Source organism: Erythrolamprus reginae, chromosome 1, assembly GCF_031021105.1.
Source record: "Erythrolamprus reginae isolate rEryReg1 chromosome 1, rEryReg1.hap1, whole genome shotgun sequence".
NCBI lineage: Eukaryota > Metazoa > Chordata > Lepidosauria > Squamata > Dipsadidae > Erythrolamprus > Erythrolamprus reginae.
The window spans coordinates 138,011,826-138,028,356 of NC_091950.1; the positions used below are offsets into that span (position 1 = coordinate 138,011,826).

At 41.4% G+C, this 16,531-nt stretch overlaps 2 protein-coding genes across 7 annotated transcripts in view; both read left to right on the top strand.

Annotated features, from left to right (window-relative positions):
- The window catches only part of SIRT3 (sirtuin 3), a 19,751-nt gene extending 3,866 nt beyond the window's left edge, over positions 1 to 15,885 (top strand). The window contains exons 2-10 of one of the 6 annotated variants that reach the window (XM_070766377.1): positions 442 to 489; positions 1,816 to 1,911; positions 3,525 to 3,714; positions 9,059 to 9,256; positions 11,718 to 11,950; positions 12,103 to 12,203; positions 12,980 to 13,141; positions 13,797 to 14,006; positions 15,094 to 15,885. In XM_070766377.1, the coding sequence (XP_070622478.1) occupies positions 1,836 to 1,911; positions 3,525 to 3,714; positions 9,059 to 9,256; positions 11,718 to 11,950; positions 12,103 to 12,203; positions 12,980 to 13,141; positions 13,797 to 14,006; positions 15,094 to 15,114 (1,191 nt within the window). In that variant the 5' untranslated portion in view covers positions 442 to 489; positions 1,816 to 1,835 and the 3' untranslated portion in view covers positions 15,115 to 15,885. Of the gene's footprint in view, positions 1 to 441; positions 490 to 1,726; positions 1,912 to 3,524; positions 3,715 to 9,058; positions 9,257 to 11,717; positions 11,951 to 12,102; positions 12,204 to 12,979; positions 13,253 to 13,796; positions 14,007 to 15,093 lie in introns of those variants that run through there. The other 5 variants (XM_070766385.1, XM_070766361.1, XM_070766399.1 and 2 more) reach the window with 5 other exon arrangements.
- LOC139175661 (veficolin-1-like) overlaps positions 1 to 16,531 on the top strand; it is a 940,898-nt gene that overhangs the window by 45,338 nt on the left and 879,029 nt on the right. The gene's annotated exons all lie outside the window — the stretch shown is intronic.

The window sequence follows — 16,531 nt, forward strand, 5'->3', positions numbered from 1 at the left end:
AGCGAATTTGCTCCCGGATTCAGCTCGAAAGCGGCGAGAATGAACGGCGTGGGCGGGCGAAGGGCGGGCGGCAGCGAGGAGTTTGCGTGGGCAGTGGGGAAACTCCTCGCTGACGCCAGCAAGAGGGGGAAGACCCAGGGAAGCCGCTGCCATCTACGCATGCGTGCCCGGCACGCATGCGTAGATGGTATTTTTGACTTCCGGGTTGAAAAATAGCGAAGTACCCTGTTCGCAATGGTTGGGGACGCAATAAACGGGGGATCACTGTAGTTAGTTGACTCAGCTTAGTGAATGTATCTAAACTAAAATTTTGAGGCATATATAAGATGTTTTAGTTCAGAATCAAACATTGCATATGTCAAAAAACAATGAGTTCTGCAAAAAAAATGGACATTTGAAAAGAACCATATATGAGAAGCAGTGTTGTATTTTCTTTCTCAGTTCTCATATGGTGATGGGATTCAACAGCTCCCAGACTGAATATACCAGGTGAGTTAAGCAGGCAGTTTTTCACATAGTCATGTGCCAAGTGAAAAAGAGCTTTATAGACAAAGACCGGCTCTTTAAATTTTGCGGGGAGCCTACTAAAGCCAGTGCTATTTTTATGCACTTCATATTCTTTGTTTTAAATGCTTTAAGAGTTGTAAACTGCCCAGTCACTGGAACTTAGGTGACTTACGAACAATACATTATTATTTCATGCTTGTAGCCCTGCTGTTGTTTGGCACTAATGGCTCCCACCTGCCAGCAACTGAACTGTTGTATTTTGAACTAACATAGCTTGCTTGTATTTTTCATAGGGAGCTCCATGTAAAGTAAATGATTGAAGCAAGAGGCGTGCTTTGGGAGAAAAAGCAAAATCTTCTTTGGATTGAGCTCAATTCCTGGTGATATCATGGGCAAAGTCCTGTAGTTTGTTTAGCAACATATAGACACAGCAAGGGGAAATGGGACTGGCTGTATACCATTTTATTTTTACATTCTCCCCTTGGTTAGGTAAAGGAATCATTGACTGATTCATGTTAGTTCTTTAGTATTTCATGTTTGATTGCAGTGAAAAAAAATACCGGTGGAGATGTGACTGATGATTTGGGGAGTGAAAACAACAGCCTTTTTTTTTGCCAAGTGTATCTTGACAAATGTATATTTTCTTTTATGTACACTGAGAGCATATGCACCAAAGACAAATTCCTTTTGTGTCCAATTACACTTGGTCAATCAAGAATTCTATTCTATTCTATTCTACTCTACTCTACTCTACTCTATTTTATTCTATTCTATTCTATTCTATTGGGAAAGCTTACATTCAGCAGAATATACCCCAAAACACATCTTACCTCCTACTCCAACCCTCACTATGGCTTGGCTTCACCTCTAGCATGCAGGTCCTTCGCCTTGAAAGGGAAACAATGCAGCGCAAGCAAAACAGAGCAATGCTCATTCTATATATTTTTACATTGGGATTCATTTCAAACTCCATTGCTGTTTTGTGGCATAGATGCTGCTGCGGTTCATTTCATCTTTTCAGAGGTTTAATAAGAGGGTAGAAGTGGAATCAATTACCTTATTACTATACCATACTCATATCCAGATAAAATAGGCTGTCATTGGTCCTTCTATTAGGAACACAGTGGTAAAAAGTGTTCAGTTGTTCTTCCTGGCTCAAGATAATTGAAAGCAAACAGCAGTGCTGCTTTGCCCTATGTCCTAAATTAGAGTGTAGATCACAGCCCCTGGCTAAATAATGCCAGGTTTTTCTCAGCCCCTTTAAAAACAATACTTAAAAACTCACTTCTTTTGGTTTTTCTGATTTAGGACCAGGCCACTGAAGGGAAATGAACTGGAGATTGCATTTCAGAGTGTCTGCAAGGAAAACTCTGCTTCAGACTGCCAGTTTACAGAGATTAATTGGTAAGTTTCAAGTCTGTTTCAAGTAGCTTGCTTGATCTGGGAAAAATATATCAGGGTTTAGAAAAGCTATGGAGATTCATGACAGTAGGTGGACAAATATATGAGAGTTAATATATTATGAGCAACAAAGGAAAAATATGAATATAGGAAACAATGCTGTTGAAATCTTCATGTAGTTATTAGGAATAAAGGTAAATTTTTACGTTTTATTGCATAAATTGTAAGCAAATGCAATACAGTGATCCCTCGATTAGCGCGGGGGTTACGTTCCAAGACCTCCCGCGCTAATCGATTTTCCGTGTTATAGTGGTGCGGAAGTAAAAACACCATCTGCGCATGCGCGCCCTTTTTTTTCCATGGCCGCACATGCACAGATGGTGGAGTTTGCGTGTGGGCAGCGGGGAAGACCCAGGGAAGGTTCCTTTGGCCGCCCAACAGCTGATCTGCTCCGCAGCGCGGAAGCAGCGAGGAGCCGAAGGTGGAGTTTCCCCGTTGCCCAGGCAGCAGATCAGCTGTTGGGCGGCCAAAGGAACCTTCCCTGGGTCTTCCTGCTGCCCAGGCAAAGGGGAAACCCCAAGAGAGCCAAAAGAGCACCGGGCCGGTTGGTTCCCAACCAAAAGAGTTTACCCCGATTGTCCTCGGTGGGGGGAAAACAGCGCGTCGCCAGGCTCCCCATCTTCAAGAGAGGCGCGACGGCTAGCCAGGATCCACGCAGGGGAGAAAAGGCGCGCGCTCCCAGCCGCTGCGCCCCGCTTGGAGAGCAGCGGCGAGCAGAGCACAGAAGACGACGAGGCTTTCGAGGGCTCCAAGGCGGGCGGCGGCGCGTCCTTCGAGCACGCCAGCGGCGACCCCAAGCTGAAGGCGGCCACCACACACACACACGCCGCCGCCGCCATCCACCCCGCCGGGTTCCCCGCTTGCTACCTCTTCGCCTTCTCCCGCCTCCGAGGCCGACCAGCCCAAGCCGCAACAGACACACACACACATACACGCACTCCCTCTCTCGTGCTCACACAGACGCACTCAGACAGAAAAGAAAAAAAAATCCCCAAAAGAGAGGGACAAGAGGCAGGCACAAAGCGGGGGCACAAGGGGAGCTGCCCGGCAGAGGTTGCTTTTTTTCTTCTCGTGGGCAAGTGGAGGGGGGGAGAGAGAAGGAAAGAGAGAGAAGGAAAGAAAGAGATGAGAGAGGGAGGAAGAGAGTGTGAGAGAGGAAGAAAGAGAGAGAGAAATGATAGAAAAAAGGGGAGAAAAAAAGAGAAATGAGAAAATGATTGAAGCAGAGAATGACAGGAAAGAAAGAGAAAGAGACAGAGAAGTGACTCTTGGTGATGACGTATGACGTCATCGGGTGGGAAAAACCGTGGTATAGCAAAAAAACCGTGGAGTATTTTTTAATTAATATTTTTTGAAAAACCGTGTTGTAGCGTTTCGCACTAATCGAGACCGTGCTAATCGAGGGATCACTGTATATGTAATTGCAATATATAAAGGTAAAACTAGTATTAAGCATGTAAAATTTGTTTTGCTGGGCTAAATTATTTGCCATTCCTTTACAAAATGATTCTTCACTTTCAATATTTTCCCCAAAAATGTTTTAAAATTATTTTTAGGATGGAAGTCTCTGGATCTTTGGTTGTATGCCCAGCATTGGCATTTTAGAAATTCTTCCAGTCTGACAGGCTGCAAAAATCTTCCCTTAATTCCATTAAGGTCTGTCCTCTGCTTTTCTCATGGAAAACATTTGCTGCAGAAGACTTCAGAAAGTACCTTAAAAAATACAGCAGATTTGTCTGGAATAAGGTAAGGCATTGATATCCTTTATGTAAATTTTATTTAATTTTAAATTATTATTATTATTATTATTATTATTATTATTATTATTATTATTATTATTTATTGGATTTGTATGCCGCCCCTCTCCGGAGACTTTATTAAGTCTTATTTAACAGTAAGGCTCATTAAAACTCAGGAAATGTTTTACTGTTTTGAGCCTATGAGAAGCTATCTTTCAGGTTCAAAGTTCTCATTCTCATAATATTTAATTGCTGGCAAAAGGATAAGATCCAGAGGAAACCTAATCTATTTGCTATTAGATTAGAAATCATCTAAAAGGCTTTTCTCTGCATAAAATTATATATATAATTTTCTGCCTTACAAGGCAGAGACCCCAGGATCAAATCCCAGTAAGGGTATGGCGAGCTGATAAGGCCAGAACAAGGCCGAAATAGCGCTATCCTAGTCTCCCTTAATTTTAAAAATTCAGCAAAAACGTGATATACAGTGATCCCTCGAATTTCACGATCTCGATCCTCGCGAAACGCTATATCGCGATTTTTCAAAAAATATTAATTAAAAATATTTTCCCACCCGATGACGTCACTCTCTTCCTTTCTCATCTTTCTTTCTCTCTCTCTTTCTCTATCTTGCTTCTTCCTCTCTCATACTCTCTTCCTCCCTCTCTCATCTCTTTCTTTCCTTCTCTCTCTTTCTCTATCTCTCCCCCTCTTGCTCTCGAGCGGCAGGCGGCGGGCGAGCGGCGGGCGAGCGGGCAGCAGCGAGGAGCCGAAGATCGAGGTTTCCCCTTTGCGTGGGCGGCGGGGAAGACCCAGGGAAGGTTCCTTCGGCCGCCCAGCAGCTGATCTGCTCGGCAGCGCCGCAGCAGCGAGGAGCCGAAGATCGGGGTTTCCCCTTTGCGTGGGCGGCGGGGAAGACCCAGGGAAGGTTCCTTCGGCCGCCCAGCAGCTGATCTGCTCGGCGGCGGCGCAGCAGCGAGGAGCCGAAGATCGGGGTTTCCCCTTTGCGTGGGCGGCGGGGAAGACCCAGGGAAGGTTCCTTCGGCGGCCCAGCAGCTGATCTGCTCGGCAGCGCCGCAGCAGCGAGGAGCCGAAGATCGGGGTTTCCCCTTTGCGTGGGCGGCGGGGAAGACCCAGGCAAGGTTCCTTCGGCCGCCCAGCAGCTGATCTGCTCGGCAGCGCCGCAGCAGCGAGGAGCCGAAGATCGGGGTTTCCCCTTTGCGTGGGCGGCGGGGAAGACCCAGGTAAGGTTCCTTCGGCCGCCCAGCAGCTGATCTGCTCGGCAGCGCCGCAGCAGCGAGGAGCTGAAGATCGGGGTTTCCCCTTTGCGTGGGCGGCGGGGAAGACCCAGGGAAGGTTCCTTCGGCCGCCCAGCAGCTGATCTGCTCGGCAGCGCCGCAGCAGCGAGGAGCCGAAGATCGGGGTTTCCCCTTTGCGTGGGTGGCGGGGAAACCCCGATCTTCGGCTCCTCGCTGCTGCGGCGCTGCCGAGCAGATCAGCTGCTGGGCGGCCGAAGGAACCTTCCCTGGGTCTTCCCAGGTGCGGAAGTAAAAACACCATCTGCGCATGCGCGGCCATGGAAAAAGGGTGCGCATGCGCAGATGGTGTTTTTACTTCCGCACCACTATATCGCGAAAAATAGATTATCGCGAGGGGTCTTGGAACGGAACCCTCGCGATAATCGAGGGATCACTGTATATATATAATATAAAATACTGCATTTTGTTTGGTGTATAAGATGCACCCCCCCCAAAAAAAAAGTGGATGGAAATGTCTGTGTGTCTTTTATTTTAAATTGAACAGGTTTTTTTTAATTAAAAAGAAATATATACTGTATATACAATTTTCTTCTCTTCCATATTTTTGCATCTCTAAAACTTTTTAATTGTACAGTTTTTTCCTCTTCTATTTCTGTGTCTGTGTCTTATATAGCAAATGTTGCCGAAGCCCTGCCCACCCATCTTTCCACCCCTGTCATCCTCTGCCTCCCAGCAATTTGCTTCCTTGCAGCAAACAGCCAACAGCCTGGTCAGCTTAGCACAGCCTGATTTAAGCTGAACAGCTGATTGGTGGTTGGATCTGCTTCTCAGAATACAGTGGTACCTCGAGATACGAGTTTAATTCGTTCCGGACCTGGGCTCTTAAGTCGAGCAGCTCTTATCTCGAACGACTTTTCCCCATAGGAATTAATGTAAATAATTTTAATTGGTTCCAGCCCTCAAAAAACTCACAAAGTTAGTCTAAATTATGCAGAAAGACATGTTTTTAATGAAGAAATGTACATGTACATATAAATGAATAATGAAGTTTCTTTCACTTAACTTGTAAACTTTCTTAAACTTTTAAATTTACATATGTTCAACTTCTCTGCCACCCAATCCTGTAGGACAGAGGTCCCCAACCCTTTTTGCACCAGGGACCGGCTTTAAGCGATCAAGAGAGGAATGGGTGAATGAATGGACGGAGGGTGGGAAGGAAGGAAGGAAAGAGGGAAGGGACAGGAACAGAGGAAGGAAGCAAGGAAACTTATGAAAGGGGAGAGTAAGAGAGGAATGAGTGAAGGGAGGGAGGGAGGGAAGAAGGTGGGAAGGAGAAAGAAAAGAAGAAATAGAGGAAGGGAAGGTAAAAGAGAGAAAGAAAAAGAGCAAGCAAGCAAGCAAGCAAGCAAGAAAGAAAGAAAGAAAGAAAGAAAGAAAGGGGGAAGGGACAGGAACAGAGGAAGGAAGCAAGGAAACTTATGAAAGGGGAGAGTAAGAGAGGAATGAGTGAAGGGAGGGAGGGAGGGAGGGAAGAAGGTGGGAAGGAGAAAGAAAAGAAGAAATAGAGGAAGGGAAGGTAAAAGAGAGAAAGAAAAAGAGCAAGAAAGAAAGCTGCAAGCACCCCCCCGAGCCCCCCAGGCCGGCTGCAACCTTTTAAAACACGCGCGCTGCTTCGCAGCTGTCTCCTGAAGCCGAACGCGGAAGTTAGCGTTTGGCTTCAGGAGACAGCTCCTTGGCGCTTGTATCTCGAATTTGGGCTTGTAAGTAGAACAAAAATATCTCTCCCCTCCCAGCTCTTATCTCGAGTTGCTCTTAAGTAGAGCAGCTCTTATGTCGGGGTTCCACTGTACTGCCTATCAGCTGTTCCAGGCTGTGGGGATTGCCACCCATCTCTGCTGCTGCCTATTGCCACCTCCGTGCATCCCATTTTCAGCCTCCGAACATCCTGTTTTCAGCCTCTACATACTCCATTCCTTCCGCATGCCCAATTTTTTGCCCGTTCTAGGCACCGGGGCTCATTGCCTATCCCTGCTGCCTGAAACAGGCCGAAAATGGGATGAGTGGAGGCCAAACATGGGATGCACAGGGGCTGAACATGGGGCACACAGAGGTGGTGATAGGCAGCAGTGGTGACAGTTGTGATGGGTGGTTGTGATCCCTGCAGCTTGGAACAGCTGATAGGCAGTATTCTGGGAGGCAGATCCAACACCAATCAGCTGCTTGTGCTAATTCGGGCTGTGCTGAGGCTGACCAGGCTGTTTGCTGCCAGGAGGCAAATTGCTGGGAGGCAGATTTTTTTTCTTGTTTTCCTCCCCAAAAACTAGGTGTGTCTCATAGTCTGGAGCATCTTACAGTCCGAAAAATACGGTACTTTATTCCAGTCCATAGGTTATAACACAGCATACACTTATCAGACATACAATTTAAAAAGAATATTTAATAGAATTTAAAGTTATTTTAAGCTAATGTAAAATATTTTGTTACAAGGACAAAATAGTTCCCATTTAATGATGATACTGTGAAGGAATTGTTTATGATGGGTTGAGTTCAATATACAGAGTATTTTTCAGAGCTGTCGTCGCTGTTTTCCATAAGAATTCAGTTTTATGGGATTCTGTAGACTTCTTTTTCAGAACAGGTTTTAAATAGTACAGCAAGCACAGCAAAATAAGTTGGTTAGGAGAACAGATAGCATGAGATGCCTTCTACATTGCTGCTCTGACAGAGACAGACTCGTCAGCAGAGTAAGACTTAGGAGAATGGCTGTCATGTTTGGCCAATGTCACTTTTTGTGTCTGAAATTGTGTTAGTGCTAATTGAAGGGAAGTTACAGTAATATATTTCAGATGTTGCCTCCATTCAAGTAAATATTTTGATACTGCATATCAAGACCCAACTTTGTTGTTAGCGATTAAACTTTAATCAGCTTTAATCATGCAGATACGGTATATATAATACCCTGCTTAGATATGGTATATATAATACCCTGCTTTTGAAAGTTATCAAAGCATCCCCAAAAGCAAAAAAAAAAAAAAAATCTTGGTGAATACCATGTTTTAACATATAAAAAGTGCTTTTTTGCATAAAAAGTAGGAGCTAGCAAACTTATGCTATATGAGAAATGATAACATTGATTGTCTGTTTTGGCCTTAACTTTAAATGGAATTATGTAATCATTAAAAACACTTCATTGAACCTAACTATGGTGCAAATATGCCCAATAAGTTCTTCTTTTTTTACTCTAGCCGCATGGTGTTACGTTCCACTTGCATTAAGTCCATGAATGAGAAAGCCCTAAGTCATCCTTGGCTGATCTGGTGTTGTTTTTTGCTTTACCTTGGCATGGACCAAGGACAATTTGTATAAAATTTCTTAGGCAATATCATCCTTTATTAAGGAAATCAAGTGATAGCAATTATTTGAATGAGAGACAATAGGAACTGGCAATGGTAACAGAAAGCTGTATGATCGGATAGGGAGGGGTTTTTTTGTCAGTTAAATGCTGGGTGGAGATTGCTTCAACTTTGCATCAAAGGAAGAGGAAAAACTCATGCTGATCATTTTTTGACTGTACAGTGTTCCCTCGATTTTCGCGGGTTCGAACTTTACGAAAAGCCTATACCACGGTTTTTCAAAAATATTAATTAAAAAAATACTTTGCGTTTTTTCCCCTATACCAAGTTTTTTCCTGCCCGATGACATCATATGTCATCGCCAAACGTTCGTCCGCCTTTAATAATTTAAAAAAAAAATAAATTTTAATAAATAAACATGGTGAGTAAATGGTTGCTAAGGGAATGGGAAACTGTAATTTAGGGGTTTAAAGTGTTAAGGGAAGGCTTGTGACACTGTTCATAGCCAAAAATAGTGTATTTACTTCCGCATCTCTACTTCACGGAAATTCGACTTTCACGGGCGGTCTCGGAACGCATCCCCCACGAAAATCAAGGGAACACTGTATTAGATAACAATCCAGGGATGAGTATTTCTATAAATCATGAATTGGAATAGAATATTGGTACTTATCCATCCCCCCCAATAAGTGTGCTTCTTTATTAACTAAAGCATACTTACCGATTATGTTGCCTACAGGATCCAGGGAACAAGGTTCCTATCCTTATCCACATTCTCAAGAGTGTTTTTTGGAATTGGCCGAGGAGAAAATAATGGTGGAAATAAGAAGCTCAGCCTAAGAGATGTGATGGAACGCATCCGGAAGAAAGAATGCCATAGGATAGTAGTGATGGCTGGAGCAGGACTCAGTACCCCGAGTGGGATTCCAGATTTCAGGTACTGTAGAGAACTACTCATATGGCTTTGCCAGCTTAACCAAATAAGCATCCATTTCGCCAAGACACAAGAATGGTCATCCATGAAACCTGTTTTCAGTAGGTGACATACTGTCATGTAGCTTTTATCATGTGTTTAAATATCAGTGGCTCAAATAGAGCGGGGTTTTTTAACTGCAGGGAAATGTCAATGTTATTTTTCAGCCTCTCCCAACAGAAAGCCTCGTTTCCTCTTTTAATTAGTAGTGTAATAATTCTTTGCAAGAAAGATGGTTGGGCTACATAAAATGTTGTATCTTCAAGGGTTTCTTTGGAGGTCCTCAAGAATGATTGTATTGCTAACAATAATATTAGTATTGATCAAGAATCATTTGGCCTTTTACTTTTCTTTCAGTTGATCTTGCTATTCTCAGACATTAACTCAGTTTGTTTGTTTGTTGTTTGTTTAGAAACATAGAAGTCTGACGGCAGAAAAAGACCTCATGGTCCATCTAGTCTGCCCTTATACTATTTTCTGTATTTTATCTTAGGATGGATATATGTTTATCCCAGGCATGTTTAAATTCAGTTACTGTGGATTTATCTACCACGTCTGCTGGAAGTTTGTTCCAAGGATCTACTACTCTTTCAGTAAAATAATATTTTCTCATGTTGCTTTTGATCTTTCCCCCAACTAACTTCAGATTGTGTCCCCTTGTTCTTGTGTTCACTTTCCTATTAAAAACACTTCCCTCCTGGACCTTATTTAACCCTTTAACATATTTAAATGTTTCGATCATGTCCCCCCTTTTCCTTCTGTCCTCCAGACTATACAGATTGAGTTCATTAAGTCTTTCCTGAAACGTTTTATGCTTAAGACCTTCCACCATTCTTGTAGCCCGTCTTTGGACCCGTTCAATTTTGTCAATATCTTTTTGTAGGTGAGGTCTCCAGAACTGAACACAGTATTCTAAATGTGGTCTCACCAGCGCTCTATATAGCGGGATCATAATCATAGCATTCAATCAGATTTGATTCCTGATTATGTGGTTATTTGAGAAACATTTTCAGAACTGTTTTAGCATTGCCATTTTCTTAAGGTTGAGAGGGAGTAACTGGGCCAACGTTATCCAGCTGGCTTTCCATGCTTAGATCAAGACTAAAGCTCATGTTTTCCCACTCGTGATCTAACACTTTAGCCACCAGATCAAACTGACCTGAATTTGTAAATTAGTTGCAAATTAAAAATTATCTCATCTTATAATTGGTCTTTACCAATAGTAATTGGGACAAAAACCTGGTTGCTAAATGGCATGGTTGTAAAGTGCAATGTCACATAATTGTGCTGATTTACAATGGCAGTTCCAGCAGTCATTGTCATTAGTTACAGAAGCCATCAATGAAGGTTTCAAACCATAATGATTTCACCATGAGATGCTGCACTATCATAAATGCAAGCTGGTTGCCAAGCACTTGTGTGTGTGCAAGAATGTTGCAACAGTTGTAACCAAATGACTCATCGTAAATACTCCTTGTTCAGACTCACTGTAATTTTAAGCAATTGCTGAGCAAGTAAATGTTACACAAGCACTACCTGTGTATTAATTCATTTTACCAGGTAGGCCAGTCATTTCTGTTGTCTCAGGTGATGCTATTAGAATGCTTGTGTTGCTTGTTGTGCTTGATGACTTTTGGACAGCAGCAGGAACCAATTAAATATCTGCTGACGCTGTCTTAAAGTTGGGCGAGGTGAGCTGCTTCCTTAAAGCAAATCTAGCCTATCCCATACTCATTAAGTCCAACAGATGTTCTGTATTCTGTGGTGACTTCTTGGGATAATGTTTTCCTTGTCAAAATACTTATAACCTGGAACATTCTGGATGTAATTATTTTCTTCGGAATGAAAAATAAAATGTATTTGCCACTTTCCTTTCTTTTAAACTGTAACCATATTGATTTTTTGGATTAGGTATTTAAGGCATTTCTCTTTTTAAGGCTTTTGAGTGCCAATTTGTGGATCCCCCTCACACATTCATTGGGTTGAACAATGACTAAGAAGTTAGGCAGACATTGTATGAATTGACAAATGTATGGGAGGAATTTTGGTTAAATCAGAGATATCAACTGCAGTTGGTATCCAAATATCCAAATCCAAATATAGATTTGGATTTCATATACAGAGAAAACAGTATATGTGAGCTCTTCTGGAACAATAATTGTTCCCACCCTGGGTACTTCCACTTGACCAGTTCATAGATCTGTAATATATGGTAGACTTTGTCCTGATATATCATCTTAATAAATCTGCTTTCTAACTTGGGGCTGTGTTCCTAATCCTGTGCTTGCCTTTATTTATACGAGCCACTTTTTTTTTTAAAAAAATATCCCATAGAAATAGTGGACCATAAGATAGAGAACCCTTGAGTGAACTTGGTTTCCTGGCCTATCATTATTCTAATTTTACTCTACTACTCTTTTTGCAGGTCTCCTGGGAGTGGACTATACAGTAACGTTCAGCAGTATAATATTCCATATCCTGAAGCCATATTTGAACTTAGCTACTTTTTCCAGAATCCCAAGCCTTTCTTCAGGTTAGCTAAGGAGTTGTACCCTGGCAATTACAGACCAAACTATGCCCATTATTTTCTTCGACTTCTGTTTGACAAAGGGCTCCTTCTGCGCCTCTACACACAAAATATTGATGGGCTGGAGAGAGGTGAGCCTCTTGCCACTGGCTCTGAGAAGATAAATTGAAAGCGGATTATATAGTAATAATAGTGGTGGTGGTGGTGGTGGTGATGAGGGATCACCCATTTTAAATACCTTTGACTTGGTGAAGAGCAGGAAATCTTACCTTGTGTGTTCTAGTTGCTGGGATTCCTCCAGATAAATTAGTTGAAGCTCATGGCACATTTGCTACTGCTACGTGTACTGTCTGTCGAAGATCATATTCAGGAGAGGATTTCAGGGTAAGTCAAGTGCAGCAGATAACAGCATTCCAGGAATATTATTATTATTATTATTATTATTATTATTATTATTATTATTATTAATTAGATTTGTATGCTGCCGCTCTCCGAAGACTTGGGGTGGCTCACAACAGTAATAAAAACAATATAGCAGTGGAACAAATCTAATATTAAAAACATATATAATAGTATATGTATTACGTATTTCATTTTTAATGCAAATGTACAGTCAGCCTGCTTCTGTTGATTCCAGGCCTCCAGAAAGGTAACATTTCAATTCTTTAAATCCTTGTCCTATTAGAACGCCAGCCAATGGAGATACCTGCTCCTCATCTTTACCCTCACTTCACGAGAGCATCTCCCTTACCCCACATAACTCATGAGACAATCCGAGATCAACATCTTTTCTCATGTAACAGCGAATTTAGCAGTGTGATTTCTCCAAAATGCAGAGCAGACATTGATAAAGACAAAGACAACTAGCCAGTAATGCTCCTCCAACTCTCAGCTTTTCCTGGCTGCTCGTATTCGTAGGCTAGGCCTCCTTCTACTGGGCAGGCTAAGAAATCACAGTAGCTGCCAAACTCACTGGTTCCTCTTCTCAGGTGGATCCGCGTATTTCAACTGGATCCTAGATCTTTGTTTCAGCAGGCTCGTGGGATTTCTTTGGCTTTTATTGCAGTTTTGGTGTGCGCTGTCCTCAGTTGTGATGTCAGTTTTGTGGCTTGTGCTGCTTGATTGGGAACTTATATCTCTATTATCTGACTTCATTTCAGGGGGATGTGATGACGGACAAAATTCCCAAATGCCCTGTTTGCACTGGAGTGGTGAAGCCTGACATTATATTCTTTGGAGAAGAGCTCCCTCATCGATTCTTCTTGCATTTGGCAGATTTTCCTATGGCAGACTTGCTTTTTATCGTTGGAACCTCCCTTGAGGTCTGGCTATCATAATCATGGGAAGAGACTAAGAGATAGGTTTTTAAGACAAAGTGATGCAGAGACTCTGGAGAACAGAGAGAAAAGCCATGAGAAGTCAAGGGAATGAGAAGGGGGCAGTTCAACAATCAACAAAAAAGATGGGAAGGAATTTCAGAGTTTTAGGTTCATTATTGTAGAATGGGTTCCAATGTTGGCAATTTTAAGACCTATGGACTTCAGCTCCCAGACTTCCCCATGCTGGCTGAGGAATTCTGGGAGCTGAAGTCCTAAAGTCTTAAAATTGTCAAGGTTGGATACCTCTGCTGTAAAGTCTTAAGATTTAATTATCTTCAGCTGTCTTCTCCCATAGGAATAATATTGCAGGCCTTCTTGCTAGAAGGTTTCACTCAAATATCTTTTAAGGGCTCTTAGGAAAATCAGCATATTAATGTATCATCATCTTAAATATTGACAGTACCATTTTTAGTATCCTGTGATTTGCGCACGACTCATATGGTGTGGGCAAATTCAGGAGAAGTGTGGCGTGAGCTTTCAGTTTAGCATTTGAAAATCTACAGCTTTTTTTTTTTTAGAAAAAATACCCTAAAATGCATCAATTTTAACTTTACGAGAGAGACAACTCCCTACACTCTTTTCTAATGCTTTCTTTTAGGTGGAGCCCTTTGCTAGTCTGGCAGGAGCTGTCCGTGGTTCTGTGCCCCGTGTTCTGATCAATCGAGACCTGGTGGGGCCATTTGCGGTCCAGTCGCAGCACAATGATGTAGCTGAACTAGGAGATGTAATCAGTGGAGTAGAAAAAGTGGTAGAACTGTTAGGCTGGAAAGAGGAATTACAGGAACTAATAAAAAAGGAAAAAGAAAAGGTATGTCATTTTGATTTGAAAACTTTGCCTCTCACACTTTTTATTTTGTTGGCTGGAATTTTTGAAAACAATACAATTAAGGATAAGACTTTAATCAATATAGACTACAGTTTTATCCATCAGACTATTTATCATAGTCATATAGGTTTATTTTCTTTACATTTGTTATAGCCAACTAATTCCATAGGATGCTATCACTTTCCATCTTGGATAACTCAAGGGGAATGATTATGTATTTTATAATTTATTTCAGTAACATTTTGCTTTTTCAGAGTGAAACTTGAGATTTGGAAACAATAACATTGTAGTTTGGGTATTCCTTGCATATCAACCACTCATTCAATGACCAAAGTTGCAGTAGAACTGATTGAATGGTACTTAAGATAGTTCCTCTAATTTCCAGGCCATTGCAACCACCCTAGAATCACACGATTGCTACGTGCTTGCTTGGCAACCAGTTCATACTCACAAAAGTTGCAGCATCCTGCACTCATAAGATTGCCACTTGTACAGGCTTCTCAGAAGCAAAGGCAATAGGGAGTTGGCAGGGAAAGTTCTGGTCAGTTTCCCACCTTCTGCTCACTGTACCAAATCCTTTTTGTTTCCCTGTCCTTGTATCAACCTGTACCTTCCGTCCATGTCCCTATACTCGTGTGAACCTGTGCCCCCTTCCTTGGCTTCTTTGCACTCACAATGTACCACAGCACACTCCCAACCCATGTGCAGCCTGTGCCAATTATGCAAAATGAGCATCACTCTGTTTTGAGAGAAGGCCATACAGATATACGTTAAACATATTTTGTCTAACAATCCAGAATGATATGCAAAACGCCAGCCCATTCTGCTCAGGTTCAGGTAAACAGAAGCGTGGTTAAAATTGGTTCTTCTTTGTGCAGTTATTTTACCATTTGGCGGTAATGATTTTGTTCAACTAAATTTATTTATTAATTAGATTTGTATGCCGCCCTTCTCCAAAAACTCTGGGCCGCCTACAGTCTTTACTTCCTCACTTCTATTTCTTGGGGCGGGGAGGGGTATCTCAATAGTTGGTGTGGGTTGTAATAATCCATGTTTTTTGTGTTTTCAGCTGGATATAAAGAAGAAGTAGAAGTATATTCTCTATTTTTGAAAAGATTTAATTCTTCAAGAACTGTGCCTCAACCAAAGGTTATAGTGATGAATTCAAGATTGGGGTGAAAAGATGGGGGGGGGGGGTTGTACACTTGATAGGTAACGGTAAGAACTATCTGGAGATAATTTAACTTCTTGGACATTTTTGATGCCTCAGAGTAGGGCATATTCTCAAACCCGTTGGGGAAATGAAAATAAAATAATTTGATGAAGATTAAATATTTGGTCCTGGTGACCAACCCAGATTGGATCCTGCAAATAATTTGTATTTAATTTTCTATGAATATAAGCTGTAATCATTTTCAATGTAAATGCTATCTCCCTTTTAGAAGGCATTAATTTTCTCCCATTTTTTTACGTTTTTCCACTTAGATTATTTCTGAGATTTAAAAAGTATCACAGATCTGGGGTGTTTTAGTCAATGCCTCAACAAGAGTATTATTTCATTCATACAGGATCCACAATTTTCTACCCATTTGGAAGAAATCAATTTGGGAGTGCAGTTTTTATCAGAAGTGAATTCCAGCTGTATTTATTTATCAGCGTGTAAAGAAAAAGTTCTTAAAATAATGTGCATTTTAATTCGCAGATAACACTTATGTAATTTGAGAAGATAACTTGTTTATGCATCAACATTTCTAGTAAGAACTACCATATACAAGAATGCTATAGTGTAGCTGCTGGATGAATGTGTAGCATTTGCGACTATAGTTCAATTTAAAGCAAAATAAAATTATTTTAACAATAACTTAGTATTTCTTTTGACTAATTAAAGCTTTTATTCTCTGCCCTTGATTTTATTTAATACTTATATTTCAAAAAAACCTTATAATTCAGTTTCATCAATCCATCAAACCATTCAACCTTTGGTTGAATCGTTTGATGGATTGATGAAACTGAATTAACCTTTGGATGAATCCACTCAGCAAATTCAATATCAGTTAACTAGTTTCCTGTTTATTATCCTCTTAAAAGAGATGTGCTGTTTTTGGCCTGCAGAGTGTTTCTGGATGCTGGGGAGGGCAAAAATGGGATATGCAGAGGTAAAAAACTATTTTTTTCTTGTTCTCCTCCTCTAAACCTAGGTGCACCTTATAGTCCAGTGCTTCGTAGTCCAAAAAATATGGTAATTAATGAAATTGATATGTTGTTCTTCCCCTTTCATCTAAATGTTGTCTTGACTGTAATATTTAGCTATGCTTTACATCTTTACATTTTATATAAATATCATGTTTTTTAAAAATCACCACCCAAATAATTATAGACAAAAGCAGTGTTCCCTCTAATTTTTTGGGGGGGTGGGCGGAAAAGTATAGTGTCTGAGCGGCAGTCCCTTTGGGACTGGGCGGCACAGAAATAATAAATAAATAAACAAATAAACAAACAAACAAATA